Source organism: Oncorhynchus keta, chromosome 37 (genome assembly GCF_023373465.1).
Source record: "Oncorhynchus keta strain PuntledgeMale-10-30-2019 chromosome 37, Oket_V2, whole genome shotgun sequence".
Taxonomy (NCBI): domain Eukaryota; kingdom Metazoa; phylum Chordata; class Actinopteri; order Salmoniformes; family Salmonidae; genus Oncorhynchus; species Oncorhynchus keta.
In genome coordinates, this window is record NC_068457.1 from 17112966 (window position 1) to 17137515 (window position 24550).

Consider the following 24550-nt stretch of genomic DNA (forward strand, 5'->3'; position numbering starts at 1 on the left):
GAAGCTGTTGTCTTGTTTTATTGAGTGTAATTGTTGACCCATATTGTGGTTGCAGTACATGCGTTTCCATGAAAATGCTTGTAAGGCCCGGGCCCAGTTGCACAAAACTTATCATTTCCCCAAGGGAATTGGAGTGTCACATAGTCCCTCGAACGTTTTCCTTAGGTTAGGGCATACTTAAATTGGTTTTATGGTAGTTTGAAGGCATGTACTGTATGGCAGAAATTGTCTGGGTACCATGGAGACAACCTAATTCACTGACAGTCTGAGATTGCGTTTTTTTTGGAAAGGAGATTAAACTAAAACTCCATTCAATACATGATAAAGTAATTGATTCAGAAGATCATTTATTTTAGTAACTTTTTACTCAACTTCTATTAATTTCTAGCACGTCAAGCTAATTTATAGAGTAGGTAGCTTGTTTGCCAGCTAGCTGTGTAGCTAAGTAGCAAGCTTGCTAGTTGATGTTTTCCTTTTGTAACCAGAGCAAATTAAAGCAATATTCTCATCCACAAATATGAACGTGGCTAGGGGTGTCAGAAGACTGATTTATATCTTCCTCTTATTCACAATGTGGCTGCAATGTCTTGTGTGAGGAGGGCAAATATATAGATTTAATATAATAGTGTATGGGTAGGTGCGATAATCAGGGTCCCAAGCTCAAAGTCACGTCGGTGGTTTCTGGTCAGGCACGTCAGAGATGCCTACTTTACTTAAAATAATAATAATGGTCCCTCCATGTTCCGATCAGTCCTGACTAGGGCGCAGAGTTTTTCCTGATAAAATAACCTGACCAGAAAACACGTTAGGACCTGGTCAGGACCTCAATGGTTACAGTGTCCTGTTACCATTGGTTACAGTCCTACCATACATAGAATTAGAATGATTAATTCTTATCTTCTCATTCATAATACCAGGGAGAGGGGAGAAAAATCAACAGACACTGCGGCCCTCGACGACAAATTGAGACTGGACACAAGAACCCTGTGTTAATGTACTGGTCGCATTGGTCCCATCACTTCTTCGCAGCCTTGGGTGCATTGGGTGTGTTGAATTTGAAAAATATAATGTCTCCGTCCTCCACGATGTAGTTCCTGCCCAGCTGCCTGTACTTCCCAGCAGCCTATGGGACAAATCAAACCAGAAAAACTTACATTATACAAAGTAATTTAGCAAGATAAGTTAATGTCACGTGCACAAGTACAGTGAAATGCCTTTCTTGCAAACTAAACCCAACAATGCAGTGATCAATATCAATGTAGCACTAACAAATACAAATAAGAACACAAGAAAGTAAGAAGCTATATACAGGGTCAGTTCCAATACCATACTTACAATGTGCAGGGAAACTGGAGCGATAGAGGTAGATAAGTACAGTGCCTTTGGAAAGTATTCGGCCCCCTTGAACTTTGCAACCTTTCAGGCTTCAAACATAAAGATATAAAACTGTGTTTTTTTGTGAAGAATCAACAACAAGTGGGACACAATCATTAAGTGGAATGACATTTATTGGATATTTCAAACTTTAACAAATCAAAAACTGAAAAATTGGGTGTGCAAAATTATTCAGCCCCTTTACTTTCAGTGCAGCAAACTCTCTCCAGAAGTTCAGTGAGGATCTCTGAATGATCCAAAGTTGACCTAAATGACTAATGATGATAAATACAATCCACCTGTGTGTAATCAAGTCTCCGTATAAATGCACCTGCACTGTGATAGTCTCAGAGGTCCGTTAAAAGCGCAGAGAGCATCATGAAGAACAAGGAATACACCAGGCACGTCCGAGATACTGTTGTGAAGAAGTTTAAAGCCGGATTTGGATACAACAAGAATTCACAAGCTTTAAACATCCCAAGGAGCACTGTGCAAGCGATAATATTGAAATGGAAGGAGTATCAGACCACTGCAAATCTACCAAGACCTGGCCGTCCCTCTAAACTTTCAGCTCATACAAGGAGAAGACTGATCAGAGATGCAGCCAAGAGGCCCATGATCACTCTGGATGAACCGCAGAGATCTACAGCTGAGGTGGGAGACTCTGTCCATAGGACAACAATCAGTCGAATATTGCACAAATCTGGCCTTTATAGAAGAGTGGCAAGAAGAAAGCCATTTCTTAAAGATATTCATAAAAAGTGTTGTTTAAAGTTTGCCACAAGCCACCTGGGAGACACGCCAAACATGTGGAAGAAGGTGCTCTGGTCAGATGAAACCTAAATGGAACTTTTTGGAAACAATGCAAAATGTCATGTTTGGCGTAAAAGCAACACAGCTCATCACCCTGAACACACCATCCCCACTGTCAAACATGGTGGTGGCAGCATCATGGTTTGGGCCTGCTTTTCTTCAGCAGGGACAGGGAAGATGGTTAAAATTGATGGGAAGATGGATGGAGCCAAATACAGGACCATTTTGGAAGAAAACCTGATGGAGTCTGCAAAAGACCTGAGACTGGGACAGAGATTTGTCTTCCAACAAGACAATGATCCAAAACATAAAGCAACATCTACAATGGAATGGTTAAAAAATAAACATATCCAGGTGTTAGAATGGCCAAGTCAAAGTCCAGACCTGAATCCAATCGAGAAAAAGTTTGAAATATCCAATAAATGTCGTTCCACTTCATGATTCATAACCCACTTGTTGTTGATTCTTCACAAAAAAAACACAGTTTTACATCTTTATGTTTGAAGCCTGAAATGTGGCAAAAGGTCGCAAAGTTCAAGGGGGCTGAATACTTTCGCAAGGCACTGTATATGGGTAAGGTGACTAGGCATCAGGATGTATGATAGAGTAGCAGCAGCGTAAATTAATATTATATTTGAGTGTGTATAGAGTCAGTATAAAAATGTGTGTGAATGTTGTATGTTGGAGTGTCAGTGTGCGTGAGTATGTAGAGTCCTGAGAGTGTGCATAGGAATAAATACATAGTGTGGACCATTAAGTCCTTAGTGACTTGGACCCTGAGGAACTTGAAGCTCTTGACCCGCTCCACTGCAGCCCTGTCGATGGGGGCATACTTGCGCTCGAGTCAGAATAACATTTGTCGTTGAAGAAGAGGCACACCTCTCCCCCTATCAATCTACTGTCCTGTCCTCTCTGCGAATGGAGAATTCATTGAGTTGGATAGCCATGGGGGGTATCTTGTCCAAAAAGCAGTGTTTCAGAAAAGTAGAGAATATTGCAGTTACAAGAGACTCGTTGGTAGCAAATACGCAATCAAAATGTCATTAATTTTATTATCAAGTGACTGTACAATGGCCAACAGAATAGAGGGAAGAGGTGGCCGCATTTCCTTTCGCCTTAATCCCACCAGGATTCCCCCTCTGTAAAGCCGACATTTCCCCTTGGATACCCGGACAATTGGGGCGGAATTACATTTAGAGCCCACAAAGTTGAAGCCGGAATTGGACTAAGTAACTGCTGATATGATGTTCAAAAGTTATTGTCGGTTATAAGAAATGACAACGGATACATTTTGTGAAAATAAAGGAAAAATAAACAGCAATAGTCCCAAAATAACAAAGTTGGGTCAGAGCTCGCAAAACGGAGGCCATCCAGTACAGCGCCATCTTTATCAGATGGTCTTATCCAAATAAGATTAGACAACAAAATAAATTTTGACAAGTACTTATGGAATGCCATCACACACACCTTGACAGCATTCTCAGTGCCCTCTTCTTTGAAGTCCTGGAACTTCATGACCTCTGCCATGATGAAACCTTTTTCAAAGTCAGTGTGGATCTTCCCTGCCGCCTGGGGCGCCTTGCTGCCTTTCTGTAGGACAGAGAGGAGTAATACATAACGCTTTGATAGTCACACCCGCACCTCATTGTGGGAGAGAGATAACCAAACTGTGTGCCTCTTACCCTGACAGTCCACGCTCTAACCTCGTCTGGTCCCGCTGTGAAGAAATATTCCAACTGCAGAGCTGCATAGCCCGTCTTAATGATCTTAGTCAGTACACTGCAATACACACACACACACACAGTTAATAAGTTAACCGCTTGCAATATCATAAAATGTGTTCATTGTGTGTTTGATCTGTCCGTGTGTGTACCTCTGAGTCTTCGCCTCCTCACAGTATTTGTCCTTCTCCTCGTCGGTCATGTCCTGTAGTTTGGCCTCAAGACCTCCACTCACTGGTATGACCATAGCCCCTGGGTCATGGGCATCGACCCACTCCTTAATCTTAATCAGCCTGGGAGAGAATGCATATTTAAGAGAAAACAATCCTATGTATATACATAGAGAAAATATCCTCTACATTAGAAAAAGAAAGTAGATTTTTGATTGAAGTTGCTCTTTAATAAACCAAACGGTCAGGGTTTTTTGCACATACAAAACTGACAGTGTTTCTTTTGCACAAAATGCCACAATCACAAAATAAACCCCTACTGCAAGTAAAGTTCAGACCCTCAACAAGTAGCATTTCAGCTCCTCAGATAATGGTTGCCAGGCATCACAACCCTAATAACGTAAGATTTAGAAAGAAGGAATAAAGAATTAAGAACCCACTGACCACTTGTTCTTTTTCCTGATGTAGTCCTTCTCTGAGAGGTTGACCAGGTAGATCATGGGCTTGGACGTGAGGAACAGGTATTTGTTCAGCACATCTATCTGCATAAACACACACTGGGTTAGATGTGTGTGTGCTGGTATACAGGCCCCTGCAACTAATGGTACTCTGCTCTCTGTCTTTTGTGAGCACACACACATAGTCCTTACCTCCTTCTCGTTCCAGTCATTGTAGAAGCGGACATGTTTCTTCTCCTCTGAAATCCAGTTCTTTACCTTCAACATGATGTCCTGAGTGAGGTATGAGGGAAGAAGGGAACAAGAGAAGGGAATGAAAGGAGAGAACATGAGTAAACAAATGCTGAATTCTGATTTTATCTGTGGCCCCTTCTCCCTAGGCACGCCTGTGGGTCTCAAAAGATCTATGAGAGGGCATGGAAAAGTGTTTCAAGTGCTTGAATCAAGCCCACTCACACAGCTTTAGACCTCAGTCTCAGACCCAATAGGGCACTCATCAACCACCCCACACACACACACACACTCTACTCACGTATTCAGGTTTGAGTTTCTTGTCTCCTCCTCTGACAGCGGTCTTCTCCAACTTATCTATGATTGGTCCAAGAGACTCCTCATCCTTCAGCCGTAGCTCCTCATGGATTATCTCAATGTCCCTCACTGGGTCCACATTACCCTCCACATGGATGATGTCCTCATCCTCAAACGCACCTACACACACAGAAACACTCAATTATGTCCAGGTTACACCATGGTGCTAGACTTCACAAAGCTGATAAAATAGGAATTTAGTATATTGTTGTTGTTGTGCATGCACATCTGAACTGTGCTAGCATCGAGTAGGTGTGAGTGCCCTATTGATTAGAATGGAAGCTTCCCATGCTTGCGGTTTTAATGCGAAATGTATACCAGGATTACAGTGTGTGATTGAGTGCATGTGTGTGAGTGCGTTTCTGCGAGTGTGTGTTAAACTCACGTGTCATGTGGAAGATGCCGTCGCAGGCACTAATGTGAGACAGGAAGGCGTTGCCCAGTCCTTGTCCAGCGTGAGCACCTTTCACCAGCCCAGCTATGTCCACCACATTCAGAAACGCTGGGACTTTACTGTCCAATGAGAAAGAGACGGAGAAGTTACACACAAACTTGATGTACAGAGTGTTTACTCATACACACATTTCCAAGGCTTGTGGAAGGTGCAGAAGTAGTTGTAACGTTCTACATGAATGGGCACTCTGCTCACACACACAACCCTACCTGAGGGGCTTGTGGAATGTGCAGAGGTAGTCATAGCGTTCGTCAGGGATGGGTACTCTGCTCTCGTTGGGGTCGATGGTGCAGAAGGGGAAATTCTCTGCTGCGGCCTGGCTCTTGGTCAGCACATTGAAGAATGTTGACTTCCTGTAGACAAAAATTACGAGACAAAGTCTGTCACTATTCTACAGCCCAAGACATCTGCATGGTAGGGTCTACTGAACAACAAAAGCAGATACATTTGTCTGAATTGCACTGTAGTGACATGCAGCCACCACAGTTGCTGGAAAGCCAGAACAGTACAGGTTGGGTTGGCCCTAGGGTTGCAAAGGGTCGGAAACTTTCCTGTAAATGTCCGTAATTTTTCCAGAAATTGTCCATGGGAAGTTAAGCCTGGGAATTTTGGGAATTTGAACTACATCATCATTTAACTACATGACCTGGAGCCAAACCCAACGACTCCAGATTATCTCTAAGTCTTTGCTAGGTAAAGCCCCGCCTTATCTCAGCTCACTGGCCACCATAGCAACACCCACCCATAGCACACACTCCAGCAGGTATATTTCACTGGTCACCCTCAAAACCAATTCCTCTTTGGCCGCCTTTCCTTCCAGTTCTCTGCTGCCAATGACTGGAACGAACTGCAAAAATCACTGAAGCTGGAGACTCACATCTCCCTCACTAGCTTTAAGCACCAGCTGTCAGAGCAACTCACAGATCACTGCACCTGTACATAGCCCATCTGTAAATAGCCCATCCAACTACGTCATCCCCATACTGTTATTTATTTTGCTCCTTTGCACCCCAGTACCTCTACTTGGACATTCAACTTCTGCACATCTATCTCTCCAGTGTTTAATTGCTAAATTGTAATTATTTCGCCACTATGGCCTATTTATTGCCTTACCTCCTTACTTAATTTGCACACACTGTATATAGACTTTTCTATTGTGTTATTGACTGTATGTTTGTTAATTCCATGTGTAACTCTGTTGTTGTTTGTGTTGCACTGCTTTGCTTTATCTTGGCCAGGTCGCAGTTGCAAATGAGAACTTGTTCTCAACTACCCTACCTGGTTAAATAAAGGTGAAATAAAATTAAAAAATGTAAAAGCACACAACAGGCCAACAGGCCAATACAAGGATTGAAAAACTGGTGGCCATCAGGGCAATTTTGAGGATTTTTGAGCCTGACACGAGCCAACCTCAACAAGGTTGGAAAGTGACAGTGAAGAGGCCTCAGAGTCTGATGTTCAAGAGGTGGACATTGAGGAGGTCCAGGGAGAAGACATGGAAACCTGAGAGGAAGACAACCAAAGCTTTAGTTTCTAGACTATCATTTTACAGATGTATGTTGAAAATGTTTTTGGGAAATGCGATGGGTCATTGGGGATAATTCAATATTCCCTTTTGTTTTTCAGTGAAATCATCCCATGTGAAGAGTCAACTCATTTAATTAAAGTTCAATTCATAACTAAATAGTTGTTTTTATTTCTATTGGAAGGATTTCATCATTTGAAATTATGTCTACTTATGATAAGGTAAAAGGTGTATGTTTCTGTCTCCATATGATATGGTAAATATATCCAATGCAGAAAAACATCTACATTTAAATGGTATTAATATTAATTTGCATACATTTCCGTTAATTCCCCTACTTAGTACCCTCATGTATTCCCTGTTCACCCACAACTGCATGGCCAAACACGACTCCAACACCATCATTAAGTTTGCGGACGACACAACAGTGGTAGGCCAGATCACCGACAACAGCCTATAGGGAGGTGGTCAGAGAACTGGCAGTGTGGTGCCAGGACAACAAACTCTCCCTAAATGTGAGCAAGACAAAGGAGCTGATCGTGGACTACAGGAAAAGGTGGGTGGGTTGAGAGTTAAGTTCCTTGGTGGCCACATCACCAACAAACTATCATGGACCAAACACACCAAGACAGTCGTGAAGAAGGCACCACATAACCTTTTCCCCTTCAGGAGACTGAAAAGATTTGGCATGGGTCCCCAGATCCTCACAAGGTTCCACAGCTGCACCATCGAGAGCATCTTGACCGGTTGCATCACCGCCTGGTATGGCAACTGCTCGGCATCTGACAGTAAGGTGCTACATAGGGTAGTGTGAACAGCCCAGTACATCACGGGAGCCAAGCTGCCTGCCATCCAGGACCTATATAATAGGCGTTGTCAGAGGAAGGACAGAAAATTGGCAGAGACTCCAGTCACCCAAGTTATAGACTTTTCTCTGCTACCGCACTGCAAGCGGTACCGGAACGCCAAGTCACAGACCAAAAGGCTCCTCAACAGCTACTCGCTGTTTGTTTGTTACCTATGCATAGTCACTTTACCACAACCTAAACCTACATGTACAGATTACCTCAACTAGCCTGTACCCCCTGCACTCTGTATATAGCCGGTGCCCCCTGTATATAGCCTCGTTATTGTAATTCTTAGTGTGTTACTTTTATTATAACTTTTTTTTTGTTGCCTACTTGGTAAATATTTTCTTCTTGAACAACACTGTTGGTTAAGGGCTTGTAAGTAAGTATTTCACGGTAAAGTCTACACTTGTTGTATTCGGCACATGTAGCAAATAAAGTTTGATTTGATTTTCCCACAGAAAGTCTCCATCTCTGAATATTCCCCAAAATGTGCAATCCTAGTTGGCCCTATAGTGTGAATTGTGCTAATGATTCTCCAACGCCCTACCTTTACAACTATGGGAAACTACTAAATTGTAGTCATGACTATACCCAACATTCGGCAATCCCACAATCCCAATCTTCAAAGAAGTCCCGAAGCGTCCAATCAGCGGTGGTTGTTTTGGTCCTTCTCCCTTCTTTGGAGGCATCTGCAACAGCAACAAAACATTTAGAAACAGAAATTAAACACTTCATGTTCTTGAACCAAACAACTAAATTATGGGACATGCTTAATATTAACGTTACATTTTTTCATGGCTGACAACTCTATCAGACTCAGCTCTCACACCCCAGGGGTCAATTTCAGAAACCGTGTGCATATTGTTCCCTTTTACTCTGACAACGACATGTCACTAGTTTTTGTACTGATTACAGTGGTTTACTACACTACCAAGGCTGGGTTCGCATAACATGCAAGGCTGGGTTTGCAATGCCACACAGTTGCAGACCACATCGTGTGTAGTTGCGTCTGGAATACTGCTGGTAAAGAATACAGACAGCAATCTATACCCTGCGATGACTTGTCACATAGTTACCTAGCTGACAGTTATTTATCTCGGATAACTTCCCGGTTTCATATCGCTGACTTAACGCCTACTAGCTACTCATGTTGACACAAACGACAACCTAATTTGAAAAGACAGACTTGCCAGTTGGCACAGCTAACCAACTGCATAGCTAGAAGACAGCTAACCAGCAAACAAGCTAAAACACATGTGGAGAAGCTAGCGAGCTGGTAAGGAACGGTCCCATTCATTCTGCTTGTCAGCATGCTAGCTAGCCAACTAGCTAGCTATGTCAAGTAACGTGATTGTTTATTAAAATAAAACGACACATATCGCAAGGACGAATATATAACCAAACAAGCATGTCTTTAACGAGCTATATGTTCACATCACCTTGATTCGGTTTATTTTTGTTCGGCTATCTACGAAAATAGATTTGGTTGGAATATGTTCACACTGCTCCACATCAAGCGAAACTAGAAAAGGGTCGTCACTAGTTCCCACAGCCACGAAGTCATAACCCCTCTTAATTGTTAAATTAATTTCCTTAAAATGTGATTTTCAACCTAACCTTAGCAGTGTGGTTAACCTTATGCCTAAACTTAAATTAAGACCAAAAATACATTTTTTGTTTTCATTCTTTTTTTTTTACAATATGGCGAATTTATTTTGTGGCTGTGCTATATAATGAAACCCTAGTAAAGAAACAGCATATCGGAAGTGTTTTGTGTCTCAGCATTCTCATTGGACGAAACCTTATAACACGTAAAGCGCTGCACGTTTGCAGTGTGACGTAATTGATTCAATATCGATCCTTTTGAGGAGATGGGGAAAAGCTCTATCTTTATATGTTGACCGTAAAATAAGCAAGGAGATAGACCAGATGCTTTTCAACTTTCTTTGGAGAAACCGTACCCATTACATTAGGAAAACTGTTGTAATGAACACTTATGAGAATGGTGGACTGAATTTTCTGGATTTGACTACTTTAAAAAATACTTTCAAGATCAATTGGATAAAATAATTCCTAAGAAGACCCACTTCTATCTGGAATTTTATTCCTCATCATGTCTTCTCTACTTTTGGTGGCCTTAACTTCATGTTGTTTTGCAATTATAATATTGACAAAAGTTCCAGTGAAACTTTCTGCTTTTCATCGGCAGGTTTTCTTATCATGGTCCTTAATTTATAAACAATTTTTCTCCACACAGATATTATATATGGAATAATCGGGGTATATATTGTATAAAAATACCTCTCTGTTTTTAGAATATTGGTTCAGAAATAATATCCTATTGGTGAGCCAACTGGTAAATGCAGAGGGTCTTTTACTCAGTTATAAAGAATTCTTATCACTTTACAAGGTCCCTGTAACACCTAAAGATTTTGCAATTGTTTTAGATGCCATTCCCTCAGGTGTTGCTATGTTGTTCAGGAACATGTCAAGACCTGACCCTCAGAGCCTACCTTCTATTGACCCTGTTGACTCATCAGTAGGAAAGATTTGTTTCTCTTTTGGTCCATTCAACAACAGAGCAATACGATCCTTGTTTCAGCAGGATGTTGTATCTATGCCTTATTGGAATTGATTTATTGATAGTATCTGTTGGAAAAAAGTTTGGATGTTGCCACAAACATACCTACTTGTTAACAAAATTAAGGAAGTTTCCTTTAAAATTATTCATAAATATTATCCTGCCAACCACTATATGAAGAAGTTTAAGGAAAACATCAACTCAAATTGCTCCTTTTGTAATGACCACCCAGAAACAGTTGTGCATCTTTTTTGGCATTGTATGCATGTAAGAAAACTGTGGCAAGACATCAGTAGGTTTATAATTGAAAACATTTATGAAGATTTTACACTATTGTGGAGAGATGTACTGTTTGGATTCTTTACATACAATAGAAATAAGCGGAATAATTTTTATGTAATTAATTTCATTATTCTTTTGGCCAAATTTCATATACACAAATGTAAATTTACAAACAGAAAACCACATTTTCGTATCCTACAAAAATAAATTGAACTGTATTTTAAGACGGTTAAATGCTCTACTAACAAAAAAGCTGTTAGAATTGTAAGTATATGCATGTCCCTTAAGGTCCTTGTGTAATTGTAATGTGATATTGTACCCCCTAGCTCGATTGTCCATTGTTTGTAATCTATGTATGCTTGTGTTCCCTCATGTGCTTTATGTATTGATTTGTTTTTAATAAAAATAAATAAATAAAAAATAAAAAATGTAAAAAAGGAGATGGGGAAATGGGAGTGAATGGCGCTAGCTCAGAAACGCAACATTAGCTAAGCAACCGCTTGACGTAGCATGACAACGTGAACGCGATTGGTCAACAGTCTGCTGGGTGGGGGCGTTAAACGTTCCCCCATTAATTGGCCAATGGCATTCCTACCTCTTCCTTTCTCTAATATTAAATTACATTCTAAAGGCTTTATTGGCATAGGAAACAAATGTTTACATTGCCAAAGCAAGTGAAATAGACAAACAGAAGTGAAAAAAACAAAACTTGAACAGTAAACAGTCACACAATTTTAAAAGGAATAGAGACATTTAAAATGTCATATTATGGCTATGTACACTGTTGTAACGATGTGCAAATAGTTACATCACAAAAGGGCAAATAAATAAACATATATCTGACAAGGCTTTCTGAAGGTTTCGGCGCCTAAAAACGGTTCATTCATCTGAGCGTCATTATCTGTTCACAATGAACATTAGGGACATCTGCTGGTCAACGATAAATAGCACCGTGTGATTATCATATTGACATGTTCTATCTCCACTGTTCATCAGAACTCCGTTGCGCAGCGGTAAATTATTGGCTTTAGTAGCCTAAAATCAGTTGGAATACCAGGTTCGCATTTTACATCATGCTTCCCTTTTTGTCTTCAAGTTTACTATACTGAACAAAAATATAAACGCAACATGCAACAATTTCAAATATTTTACTGAGTTACAGGTCATATGAGGAAATCAGTCAAATGAAATAAAATAATTGTGCCCTTATCTATGGATTTCATGACTGGGATACCAAAATGCATCTGTTGGTCACAGATATTTTTTTATTTTGGAAAAGTTTTATTAAGACATTTCCTTTAAAAACATCTCATACATTTTTTACATTATTTCATACACATAAAAACGGCAACAAAGCATAAAACACAGCATTTGAAAGTTACATTTCAATTTGTTAAAAAGTACATGTTGTTAAAATCAATGAAAACAACCATGAATAAAAAGTACTTTCCTTGTAAACATCAAATCTGTAAATGCCATTTAAAATGTGTACTAATGATCCAACAAAGGTAAAACATTTTTAAGACATGAAAAACATGTTAAAAAGTCACTTTGTTAAAAAGCTGTCTTCGGTCCCTTGTACAGGAGCGGGGTGAGTCCTTATCAAACTCGCCTCATCCTGCTCCTCTGAAAAATAACCTTCCCGTCCTTCAGGGCCCAGAGGAGATCCATCCCCTAGGCGCATCGCCCTAGGCGCCGCAGCGCTGTCAGGCCGTGGCCGCCGGGACCTAGGGTGTTGTGGGGGACCCTTCGCCTGGGGTCGAGGCCCCCTTCCTTCCGTACCACCCCAGGGCTTCCGTGGCTACCATGGCCACTGCCTGGGGGTGGTCTCTACGCTTTTCCCTACCAGCAGGTTACGGGAGGACCACAGTGCTTCCTGTTGGTCACAGATACCTTTAAAAAAGGCTGAGGTGGGGATCAGAAAAACATTCCGTATCTGGTGTGACCTCATGTGTTCAGATGACACGGATGCTACACTACAGGACGGTTTTGCTAGCACAGACTGGAATATGTTCCCGGGATTCATCCAATGTCATTAAGGAATACACCACCTCAGTCATCGGCTTCATCAATAAGTGATGAAGATGTCCCCACAGTGACTGTACGTACATATCCCAACCAGAAGCCATGGATTACAGGCAACATCTGCATCGAGCCAAAGGCTAGTACTGCCGCTTTCAAGGAGCAGGAGACTACTCTGGACGCTTATAAGAAATGCTGCTATGCCCTCAGACAAACCATCAAACAAGCAAAGCGTCAATACAGGATTAAGATTGAATCCTACTACTCCAGCTCTGACGCTCGTCGGACGTGGCAGGGCTTGAAAACTATTACGGACTACAAAGGGAAACCCAGACATGAGCTGCCCAGTGACGCTAACCTACCAGACAAGCTAAATTCCTTTTGTGCTTGCTTCGAGGCAAGCAACACTGAAGCATGCACGAGAGCACCAGCTGTTATGGATGACTGTGTGATAATGCTGTTGAGAACAAAACCTTTAAACAGGTCAACATTCACAAAGCTGCTGGGCCAGATGGATTACCAGGACGTGTACTGCGAGCATGCGCTGACCAACTAGCAAGTGTCTTCACTGACATTTTCAACCTATCACTGACTGAGTCTGTAATACCTACCTGTTTCAAGCAGACCACCATAACTTGCCTAAATGATTACCGCCCCGTGGCACTCACGTCGGTAGCCATGAAGGGCTTTGAAAGTCTGTTCACTGCTCACATCAACAGCATCCTCCCGGACACCTTAGACCCACTCCAATTTGCATACCATCCCAACAGATCCACAGATGATGCAATCGCACTCCACACTGCCCTTTCTTACCTGGACAAAAGGAACACCTATGTGAGAATTCTGTTCATTGACTACAGCTCAGTGTTCAACACCATAGTGCCCACAAAGCTCATCACTAAGCTAAGGACTCTGGGACTAAACACCTCCCTCTGCAACTGGATCCTGGACTTCCTGATGGGCCGCCCCCAGGTAGTAGGGGAAGGCAACAACATGTCTGCCACGCTGATCCTTAACACTGGGGCCCCACAGGGCTGTGTACTTAGTCCCCTCCTGTATTCCCTGTTCACCCACAACTGCGTGGCCAAACACGACTCCAACACCATCATTAAGTTTGCTGACGACACAACAGTGGTAGGCCTGATCAACGACAACAGCCTATAGGGAGGAGGTCAGAGAACTGTCAGTGTGGTGCCAGGACAACAAACTCTCCCTAAATGTGAGCAAGACAAAGGAGCTGATCGTGGACTACAGGAAAAGGTGGGCCGCATAGGCCCCCATTAACATCGGCGGGGCTCTAGTGGAGCGGGTTGATTGTTAATTTCCTTGGTGGCCACAACACCAACGAACTATCATGGTCCAAACATACCAAGACAGTTGTGAAGAGGGCACTACAAAACCTTTTCCCCCTCAGGAGGCTGAAAAGATTTGTCATGGGTTTCCAGATCCTCAAAAAGTTCTACAACTGCACCATCGAGAGCAGCCTGACCGGTTGCATCACTGCCTGGTATGGCAACTGCTCGGCATCTGACCGTAAGGTGCTACAGAGGGTAGTGCGAACGGCCCAGTACATTATTGGGGCCAAGCTTCCTGCCATCCAGGACCTATACAATAGGCGGTGTCAGAGGAAAGCTCATAAAATTGTCAGAGACTCCAGTCACCCGAGTTATAGACTGTTTTCTCTGCTACCGCACGGCACGCAGTACCGGAGCGCCAAGTCTAGTACCAAAAGGCTCCTCAACAGCTTCTACCCACATGCCATAAGACTGCTGAACAGTTCATAAAATTGCCACCGGACAATTTACATTGACCCCCCCCCACACACACACATTTTGTACACTGCTGCGATTCGCTGTTTGTTTATTATCTATGCATTGCCACTTCGCCCCCACCTACATGTACAGATTACCTCAACTAGCCTGTACCCCGCACACTGACTCGGTACCAGTGCCCCCTGTACAGTGGGGCAAAAAAGTATTTAGTCAGCCACCAATTGTGCAAGTTCTCCCACTTAAAAAGATGAGAGAGGCCTGTAATTTTCATCATAGGTACACTTCAACTACGACAGACAAACTGAGAAAAAAATCTAGAAAATCATATTGTAGGATTTTTAATGAATTTATTTGCAAATTATGGTGGAAAATAAGTATTTGGTCACCTACAAACAAGCAAGATTTCTGGCTCTCACAGACCTGTAGCTTCTTCTTTAAGAGGCTCCTCTGTCCTCGTTACCTGTATTAATGGCACCTGTTTGAACTTGTTATCAGTATAAAAGACACCTGTCCACAACCTCAAATAGTCACACTCCAAACTCCACTATGGCCAAGACCAAAGAGCTGTCAAAGGACACCAGAAACAAAACTGTAGACCTGCAACAGGCTGGGAAGACTGAATCTGCAATAGGTAAGCAGCTTGGTTTGAAGAAATCAACTGTGGGAGCAATTATTAGGAAATGGAAGACATACAAGACCACTGATAATCTCCCTCGATCTGGGGCTCCACCCAAGATCTCACCCCGTGGGGTCAAAATTATCACAAGAACGGTGAGAAAAAATCTCAGAACCACACGGGGGGAACTAGTGAATGACCTGCAGAGAGCTGGGACCAAAGTAACAAAGCCTACCATCAGCAAGGGCATTGAAGATGAAACGTGGCTGGGTCTTTCAGCATGACAATGATCCCAAACACACCGCCCGGGCAACAAAGGAGTGGCTTCGTAAGAAGCATTTCAAGGTCCTGGAGTGGCCTAGCCAGTCTCCAGATCTCAACCCCATAGAAAATCTTTGGAGGGAGTTGAAAGTCCGTGTTGCCCAGCAACAGCCCCAAAACATCACTGCTCTAGAGGAGATCTGCATGGAGGAATGGGCCAAAATACCAGCAACAGTGTGATAAAACCTTGTGAAGACTTACAGAAAAAAATTGACCTCTGTCATTGCCAACAAAGGGTATATGACAAAGTATTGAGATAAACTTTTGTTATTGACCAAATGCTTATTTTCCACCATAATTTGCAAATAAAATCATAAAAAATCCTACAATGTGATTTTTTTGTCTGTCATTTTGTCTGTCATAGTTGAAGTGTAACTTTGATGAAAATTACAGGCCTCTCTCATCTTTTTAATTGGGAGAACTTGCACAATTGGTCGGCTGACTAAATACTTTTTTGCCCTACTGTATATAGCCTTGTTATTGTAATTCTTATTGTGTTACTTTTCATTTTGTCTACTTGGTAAATGTTTTCTTCCTCTTGAACTACACTGTTGCTTAAGGGCTTGTAGGTAAGCATTTCACGGTAAAGTCTACACTTGTTGTATTCGGCGCATGTGACAAATAAAGTTTGATTTGATGCAGTGCAATACATTTCCTTTACATAGATTTGATCAGGCTGTTGATTGTGGCCTGTGGAATGTTGTCCCACTCCTCTTCAATTTCTGTGCAAAGTTGCTGGATATTGGCAGGAACTTGAACACACTGTTGTACACGTAGATCCAGAGCATCCCAAACGTGCACAATGGGTGACATGTTTGCTGAGTATGCAGGCCATGGAAGAAATGGGACATGGGGCCTGGCATCATCATGCTGAAGCATGAGGTGATGGTGATGAATGGCACGACAATGGGCCTCAGAATCCCGTCAAGACATCTCCGTGCATTCAAATTGTCATCGATAAAATGCAATTGTGTTTGTTGTCCATAGTTTATGCCTGCTCATACCATAAACCCACCGCCACCATGTGTCACTCTATTCACAATGTTGAACGTTGGAACGTTGACGTCAGCAAACCGCTTGCCCACATAACACCATACACATGGTCTACGGTTGCGAGGCCTGTTGGAGGTTCTGACAAATTCTCTAAAATGACGTTGGAGGCGGCTTATGGTAGAGAAATTAACATTAAATTATCTTTCAACAGCTCTGGTGGACATTCCTTTAGTCAGCATGCCAATTGCAGGCTCTCTCAAAACTTGAGACATCTGTGGCATTGTGTTGTGTGACAAAACTGCACATTTTATAGTGGCCTTTTATTGTCCCCAGCACAAGGTGCACATGTGTAATGATCGTGCTGTTTAATCAACTTCTTGATGTGCTACACATGTCAGGTGGATGGATTATCTTGGCAAAGGATAAATGTTCACTAACAGGGATGTAAACAAATTTGTGAACAAAAGGAGATAAAAACTTTTTTTCCCCCATATGGAACATTTCTGGGATCTTTTATTTCAGCTCATGAAGCATGAGACCAACAATTTACATGTTGTGTTTATATTTTTGTTCAGTATAATTAAAATGAGTAAAACAGACATTCCCATTCGAAACAGTGTTGGTTTGGGTGAACAGCAAGTATTCTCTTTTCACAACGCCTGTTATCCTTGTATGTGCATTCTGAGATGAAGACCCCACAAAAATGACCCAATGATTTTCTTCGAACTTGGAGACACAATTATATTGAGCCTGAGAAATCTCCCCCCTCACCCCCAAAGCTGTGCACCTTTTATAGCCATGGTTAAGGGCCTATGCCTCTTATAGTAATTGTAATTCAATGGTCTATTCAATATCTGTACATACTTTTCAGGGTGCTTTTCAGTCATGTGTCAACATCAAAAGCACCCAACCTCAGCGCTCTTGCTATCGTAGTGAAACTGTTGGCCTGGTTGCATGGCCGCCTTCCAGACGTTCTTTGGGACCATAACATTCAAGCCTCTTTAAAACATGAAAAATACAATCAGATGCTGTAAAATAGTAGAAAGTACTGTAAATACATCCTCTGTATTAAAATATTCATACTAGTTAATACAATGCCTTGTCCGCGGTGGTGGCTCTGGCGCGGGACGTGTACCCCACATCACCACAATTTTTGTCCGCCTCCTCAACGCCCCTGTGGCAGAAAGCTTAAATTATTGTTAATCTAACTGCACTCTCCAATTAACAGTAGTTATTACAGTGAAATAATACCATGATATTGTTTGAGGAGAGTGCACAGTTATGAACTTGTATTAATGTATTAAAATGTATTAATAAACCAATTAGACACATTTTGAACAGAAATGCAATGGTTCATTCGATCAGTCTAAAACTTTGCACATACACTGCTGCCATCTACTGGCCAAAATCTAAATTACACCTGGGCTGGAATAATACATTATGGCCTTTCTCTTGCATCTCAAAGATGATGGTACAAAAAAATCACGTTTTTTTTCTTCATTGTATTGTCTTTTACCAGATCTAATGTGTTATATTATCGTGCATTTTTTTCACATTTCCACAAACTTCTAAGTGTTTCCTTTCAAATGGTATCAAGAATATGCATTTCCTTGCTTCAGGTCCTGAGCTACAGGAAATCTTTTTAGGCGAAAATTGAAAAAAAGGGGAGGTCCTTAACAGTTTTCATTTTAATTAAACTTGACTAATAACAAGAGGGTTTTGTGTTGAAGCTTATTTCTTCCTATTTAAGAAATAAGAGGTAGGTTTACCTTTTTAACCGACTGCTGCTATATCCGTAGATTTGTAGGTCAATTGCTCCACCCACCATGCTTCCTTTAAATAACAGCCCACTGACACAGAGGTAGGCTAAATTAAAACAAAGACTCGAATTGAGGGGATATGAGAGGGTATGCCATAGGCCTACCTTTTATTAATGAAAACATCAAAGCACAGGCCTACCCCTTGTTAGCTTAAGATTGAAGAAAATACAATGGATCCGATTATATACAGCAATCTGTGACAGCGATTTGGTCCTCAATGCTTTATGTAAAATACACAGGAAAGACATGACTCCGATGCATATGGAAATATAATTGTTGTGTACCAGAGACATTCAGAGGCTAAGTTACAGCCTTCTATAGTCGCAAAAAATACTTTGATTGGGAAGTGATCAATTGATTAAGCTATTTACTTTCAGTACAATAGCAGATGTTTAAACCCAGACAGCTTTAAGGAAGCACTTGTGACCTTCTCTCGTTGGGTTAAGCCACGGAAGAAGAGTAGCTAGCAGTTAAAGTTGACATCTTTCTGAGTAGATAGGATTACCTTTCCACCCCGGACAGAGCAGACCTAACTTTTGAAAGTACCATGCTCAGATGCCTAATGACGTCTCAGATTGCAAATAATTCAAATAGGGACAGTTTTGTTGCAAATACTGATTTGGAATTGGAAAAATACGATACGATGAATACATATGCCCATCTCTCTGTCCATTCTTACCTTGTTATTTATGTCATTTATGTGGTATTAAAAAAGAATTAAGTACAATTGCATGAAATGTTTATAAACTCAGCAAAAAAAGAAACGTCCTCTCACTGTCAACTGCGTTTATTTTCAGAAAACTTAACATTCGATAAATGAGAATCCGACCATCACCCCTGGTGAGACAAAATTGTCAGAGAATAGCACTTTTTGCCAGTCCCGTCTGGTCCAGCGATGGTGGGTTTGTGCCCATAGGCGGCGTTGTTGTCGGTGATGTCTGGTGAGGACCTGCCCTACAACAGACCTACAAGCACTCAGTCCAGCCTCTCTCAGCCTATTGCGGACAGTCTGAGCACTGATGGAGGGATTGTATGTTCCTAGTGTAACTCAGGCAGTTGTTGTTGCCATCCTGTACATGTCCCACATGTGTGATGTTCGGATGTACCGATCCTGAGCAGGTGTTCTACACGTGGTCTGCCAATGTGAGGATGATCAGCTGTCTGTCCTCACTCTGTAGCTCTGTCTTAGGCGTCTCAGTAGGGACATTGCAATTTATTGCCCTGGCCACTTCTGCAGTCCTCATGCCTCCTTGCAGCATGCCTAAGGCATGTTCACGCAGATGAGCAGGGACCCTGGGCATCTTTCTTTTGGTGTTTTTCAGAGTCAGTAGAACGGCCTCTTTAGTGTCCTAAGTTTTCATAACTGTGACCTTAATTGCCTACTGTCTGTAAGCTGTTAGTGTCTTAACGACCATTCTACGGTTGCATAATCATTAATTGTTTATGGTTCACTGAACGAGCATGGGAAACAGTGTTTAAACCCTTCACAATGAAGATCTGTGAAGTTATTTAGATTTTTACGAATTCTCTTTGAAAGACAGAGTCCCGAAAAAGGGATGTTTCTTTTTTAGCTGAGTTTAATAAGCTATTTTTTCCTCGGCCAGCAAATACAATGATAGATTAATTCCACCCCTACTCTTGTCCACGGTAGTCTGCGAACTCACAACCTTCTGGCCTGCAGCCCTTTGCACTATCAATATTCCTTGCCATATAATGCTTACAAGATAAAGAGCAGTTTCTAAAACTGCATATTCAAGGCTCTGGTCTGTCCAAGAAGTGAGGGTAAACGGCAGACAGGGTCTCTGCTATCCACTTTGTTTGAATTATTATTTGGGGTATAGGGGAGGGTCAGGGAGGGTATAAAATATATTTTGCTGAAGGGAGGGCCAGCCATTTTCCATGTAATTCTTATTAAAATAATGTTCACTCCCGTAGACAGCTCTAAAAGCGTTATCAAAATACATTTGTTACTGACCAAAGTTGCTCAGAGAAACTCTTAAAATGTACTCCCGTTACAGCCATAACTATGAGTTTACCCAAATATTAGCATCTTAGCTTTTACTTCAGGACAGGGAAATCACCTTTCCAGTCAGTCTATTGTGTATATTGAAGTGGGATGGTGCCCCCAATGCAATTCTGAATTCAACAGATTTTTTAGTTGTTTTTGTCAAAATTACCTAATAAATGTATTTTGTTTCATTTATATAACATTTAAACCTTGTTTTATGGGTATCATTGAGTCGGCTGATACCCAATTTCATGGGTACACAATTCGTAGCTCAGGCTGTACAGTGCGATATGAATGCACAATACACAATAGACTGACTGGGGTGGTGATATTTCCCACAGTCAGAGTCCTGTAATAAGAGCTAGGACGCTAATATGTGTCAAATCTACATAGTTGTGTTCTGTGGGTGTCACTGAGTAGGCTGATACCCCATTTCATAGGTGCACATTACATACCTTAGGCTGTACAGTGCATATATGTATGCCCCCAAAGTTATTCTGAATTCAAATACATTGAATACAGCAATTTCACCTCATTCAAATTAATCAATTAAATGTGTTTTGGGAATTTATATAACATCTCAACCTTGCTTAGCATTATGTTGTCCAATTGTGGCATGTTTTCAAAATGTTGATCAGTTTGCATCGGTTTTAATGAGGGACTGATATTTTGAAAACGAACCGCGGATGACACTATTGTTGCTCACGCTAATGTTGCTCACGACACACACGTGGAGAGAGGAATAGCTAACCAGACAGCGGATAGACGTGCAGCAGCAAGGATCTTGTGAGATAAGCTTTTTATTTTTATTTTCCTTTGAATATAAATCTAACCAAAAGCTGAAATTACTACCATCAAAAACTATTTTGTATAGATTAACATAGCAGACTTCGGTGGTTTGCAGCCTCTGGTTTTACCCGAACCCCTTCTGTTGTCATTCAAAACACGTCAGAGAAAATGGCGGAACTTGAAAAAGACGCAGGACTACCCCAACCAATGCAGGAGAACCGAGATGAAGAGGAGCCGGGCAATTCCATGGTAACAGAATGACGCGGAGACTACTATTTTTCACTTTAAAAGTATGACAAACAATAACCATTGATTGCAAAGTTAAACAAACCATACAGCTCTATGCACAAGGCCTACTTTTAATAATACCCAGAAAATTGTACAAAAACACATTTACTCGAACAGTGCAGATGTTAAGGTTAGTAACTGAATGATGGTAAAATCTCCCTGCGTTTTTTTGTGACAGCATTTTCCAAAAACGTAAATATCTTCTCCAAAGTAAGATTCAAAGATGACTGCAGAAAGACTGCGTGTTTTTGAACTACCGTAAGTGAAGTGGATTAACACCCAGGAACATAATGATATCATGGCTACTGAATAGACAGAAAGGTAGACAAATGTAATATCCTCCTTTGCATGTTTGGGTATTATTTTCCAGACTGGCTGTTCTCCTAATGAGCTCGCAAACAAAAGGACGTTTGGATGGTCTGGACCAGGTCAATCAATTGTATTTTATAAAGTGCTTTAAAAAAAGCTGTACTAATCAAAGACATCTAAGTTTCATAAGTCTGGACATCAAAGTATAGCACAGAAGAGTATAATACACTACATTTTAAAATGTACTCTAATCTAGTGTACACTACTGTAATGAATTATTGTAGAGTACCATACTGTACTGTCCTATACTCTATTTTTCTTTACTGTACTGTGCTGTCCAAACTTGTGAAACAGAAGTCTATGATTGGTTCAGATTTGGACTGACCAAATGTAACTACTTTTCAAATGTCCATGGACATCCGGTGTTGGTTGGGGCTCAGTGGGTGAGAGGGCTGGTTACAGTCATTTGAAAGAAAGGCGGCTCATGGGTAGGTGTCATTAAGAGCCGGGAGCAGTGACATTAACTGGAGAGAGAAGAGAGAGGGAGGGGTTGTCCAGATTCTCTCACACTTGCTTTGACCACCAGGTGACAGAGAGAGAAAGTAAACAGTTATGAGCTGAACATAAGAGTATGCCAGCGGAAGTGAGGACAGTTTGTGACTACTATGAATTCCCATTGTAACTAATTCAGTTGCAGTCATGCTGTTACTGATTTTTTTTGGTCATTCTTTTACTTATTTGGCAACATAATGATGCACTTTAACACTTAATAAATTGTGAAAAAAAAATATATATTTTAAAGATGTGGGTGTTTGGTAACAGAATGCCAAGACACTAAGCAAGATTTCGTAAACTTACAGAAGTTAAATAGTTTCTGCAAGTCTAAATGTTAATATTAGTTGGCAGGGGTCTTTACTTCAACGTTATTGTTTGGATGTACAGTATCAGTCAAAGGTTTGAACACATCTACTCATTCAAGGGTTTTTCTTTATTTTTACAATTTTCTACACTGTAGAATAATAGCAAAGACATCAAACTATGAAATAACTCATATGGAATTATGTAGTAACCAAAAAAAGTGTTAAATAAAAATATATTGTATATTTTAGATTCTTCAAAGTAGCCACCCTTTGCCTTGATGACAGCTTAGCACAACCTTGGCATTCTCTCAACCAGCTTAATGCGGTAGTCACCTGGAATGCATTTCAATTAACAGGTGTGCCTTGTTCAAAGTTAATTTGTGGAATTTCTTTCCTTCTTAATGCATTTGAGCCAATCAGTTGTGTTGTGACAAGGTAGGGGTGGTATACAGAAGATAGCCCTGTTTGTTAAATGACCATGTCCATATTATGGCAAGAACACCTCAAATAAGCAAAGATTAACGACAGTCCATAATTACTTTAAGACATGGTCAGTCAATCCGGAAAATGTTAAGAACTTTGAAAGTTTATTTTAGTGCAGTCGCAAAAACCATCAAGCGCTATGATGAAACTGGCTCTCATGAGGACCGCCACAGGAAAGGAAGACCCAGAGTTACCTCTGCTGCAGAGGATAAGTTCATTAGAGTTACCAGCCTCAGAAATTGCAGCCCAAATAAATGCTTCAGAGTTCAAGTAACAGACATCTCAACTGTTCAGAGGAGACTGAGTGAAATCAGGCTTTCATGGTCGAATTGCTGCAAAGAAACCACTACTAAAGGACACCAATAAGAAGATACTTGCTTGGGCCAAGAAACATGCGCAATGGACATTAGACCGGTGGAAATCTGTCCTTTGGTCTGAGTCTAAATTTGAGATTTTTGTTTCCAATTGTCGTGTCTTCGTGAGACGCAGAGTAGGTGAACGGATGATATCTGCATGTGTGGTTCCAACCGTGAAGCATTGAGGAGGTGGTGTGATGGTACTTTGCTAACTTTGCTAACGACACTATCCGTGATTTCGAATTCAAGGCACACTTAACCAGCAAGGCTACAACAGCATTCTGCAGTGATACGCCATCCCATCTGGTTTGCACTTAGTGGGACTATCATTTGTTTTTCAACAGGACAAAAGACCCCAGGCTGTGTAAGGGATATTTGACGAAGGAGAGTGATGGAGGGCTGCATCAGATGACCCAACCTCAATCCAATTGAGATGGTTTGGGAAGAGTTGGACCGCAGAGTGAAGGAAAAGCAGCCAACAAGCGCTCAGCATATGTGGGAACTCCTTCAAGACTGTTGAAAAAGCATTCCAGGTGAAGCTGGTTGAGAGAATACTAAGAGTGTGCAAAGCTGTCAAGGCAAATGGTGGCTACTTTGAAGAATCTAGAATATATTTTGATTTGTTTAACATTATTTTGTTTCAACATGATTCCATATGTGTTATTTCAAGGTTTTGATGTCTTCACTATTATTCTACAATGTAGAAAATAGTAAAAATCAATAAAAACCCTTGAATGAGTAGGTGTGTCCAGACTTTTGACTGGTGCTGTATTTCTAATACCTTTTAAGACTTGTTCGGCTAGATGTTTTCTTTGTGTGCAGTATGTCATCACGCACTGATTTGTATCTGCAACAAGTCCATTTGGTGGAAACATACCATTGATGAGGAAATGCGCATAGTTTCTTTATGCGGATTCTAGAATATTCACATTACAATCTGTCGCCAATTGTCATGGAAACCTAGCTAATGTCACATTTCCTAGAAATAGCATTAATTGTTCAATTTAATTGGTGTCGGTGCATATTTACCTCCCCAACTTTTTTGGGATCAGAAATCAAAGCCTCGGCTTATTCCAAATGTTAGGATGGAAAAAAT

The 24550-nt window shown here is 41.2% G+C and overlaps 2 protein-coding genes across 7 annotated transcripts in view; one reads left to right on the forward strand and one right to left on the reverse strand.

Annotated features, from left to right (window-relative positions):
- Nucleotides 1-9670, reverse strand: LOC118375687 (obg-like ATPase 1). The gene is made up of 11 exons (XM_035762281.2): nt 9394-9670; nt 8546-8643; nt 5788-5931; nt 5510-5637; nt 5069-5244; nt 4729-4809; nt 4523-4620; nt 4061-4201; nt 3870-3966; nt 3655-3777; nt 1-1123 (listed from the first exon to the last, which is right to left on the reverse strand). Exons 2-11 carry the CDS (start codon nt 8641-8643, stop codon nt 1016-1018), a joined length of 1194 nt encoding a protein of 397 aa, XP_035618174.1. The 5' UTR covers nt 9394-9670; the 3' UTR covers nt 1-1015.
- Nucleotides 8676-24550, forward strand: part of LOC118375685 (oocyte zinc finger protein XlCOF6-like) — a 19626-nt gene continuing 3751 nt past the window's right edge. Inside the window, exons 1-3 of one of the 6 annotated variants that reach the window (XM_052499355.1) lie at nt 21060-21155; nt 21322-21407; nt 23799-23987. Coding sequence is in view for 3 of the 6 variants with exons in the window: in XM_035762275.2 (XP_035618168.1) it covers nt 21327-21407 (81 nt within the window). In the remaining 3 variants the exon portion in view is untranslated. Of the gene's footprint in view, nt 9231-21059; nt 21449-23798; nt 23988-24550 lie in introns of those variants that run through there. The other 5 variants (XM_035762275.2, XM_035762274.2, XM_052499354.1 and 2 more) reach the window with 5 other exon arrangements.

Coding starts and splice junctions, on each gene's coding strand:
- LOC118375687 (XM_035762281.2), bottom strand. CDS start 8,643: ATGCCTCCAAAGAAGGGAGAAGGACCAAAACAACCACCGCTGATTGGA. Junction 5,245..5,509: donor CGGCATCTTCCACATGACAC/GTGAGTTTAACA, acceptor CTGTGTGTGTAG/GTGCGTTTGAGGATGAGGAC. Junction 4,810..5,068: donor AGAAACTCAAACCTGAATAC/GTGAGTAGAGTG, acceptor TACCTCACTCAG/GACATCATGTTGAAGGTAAA.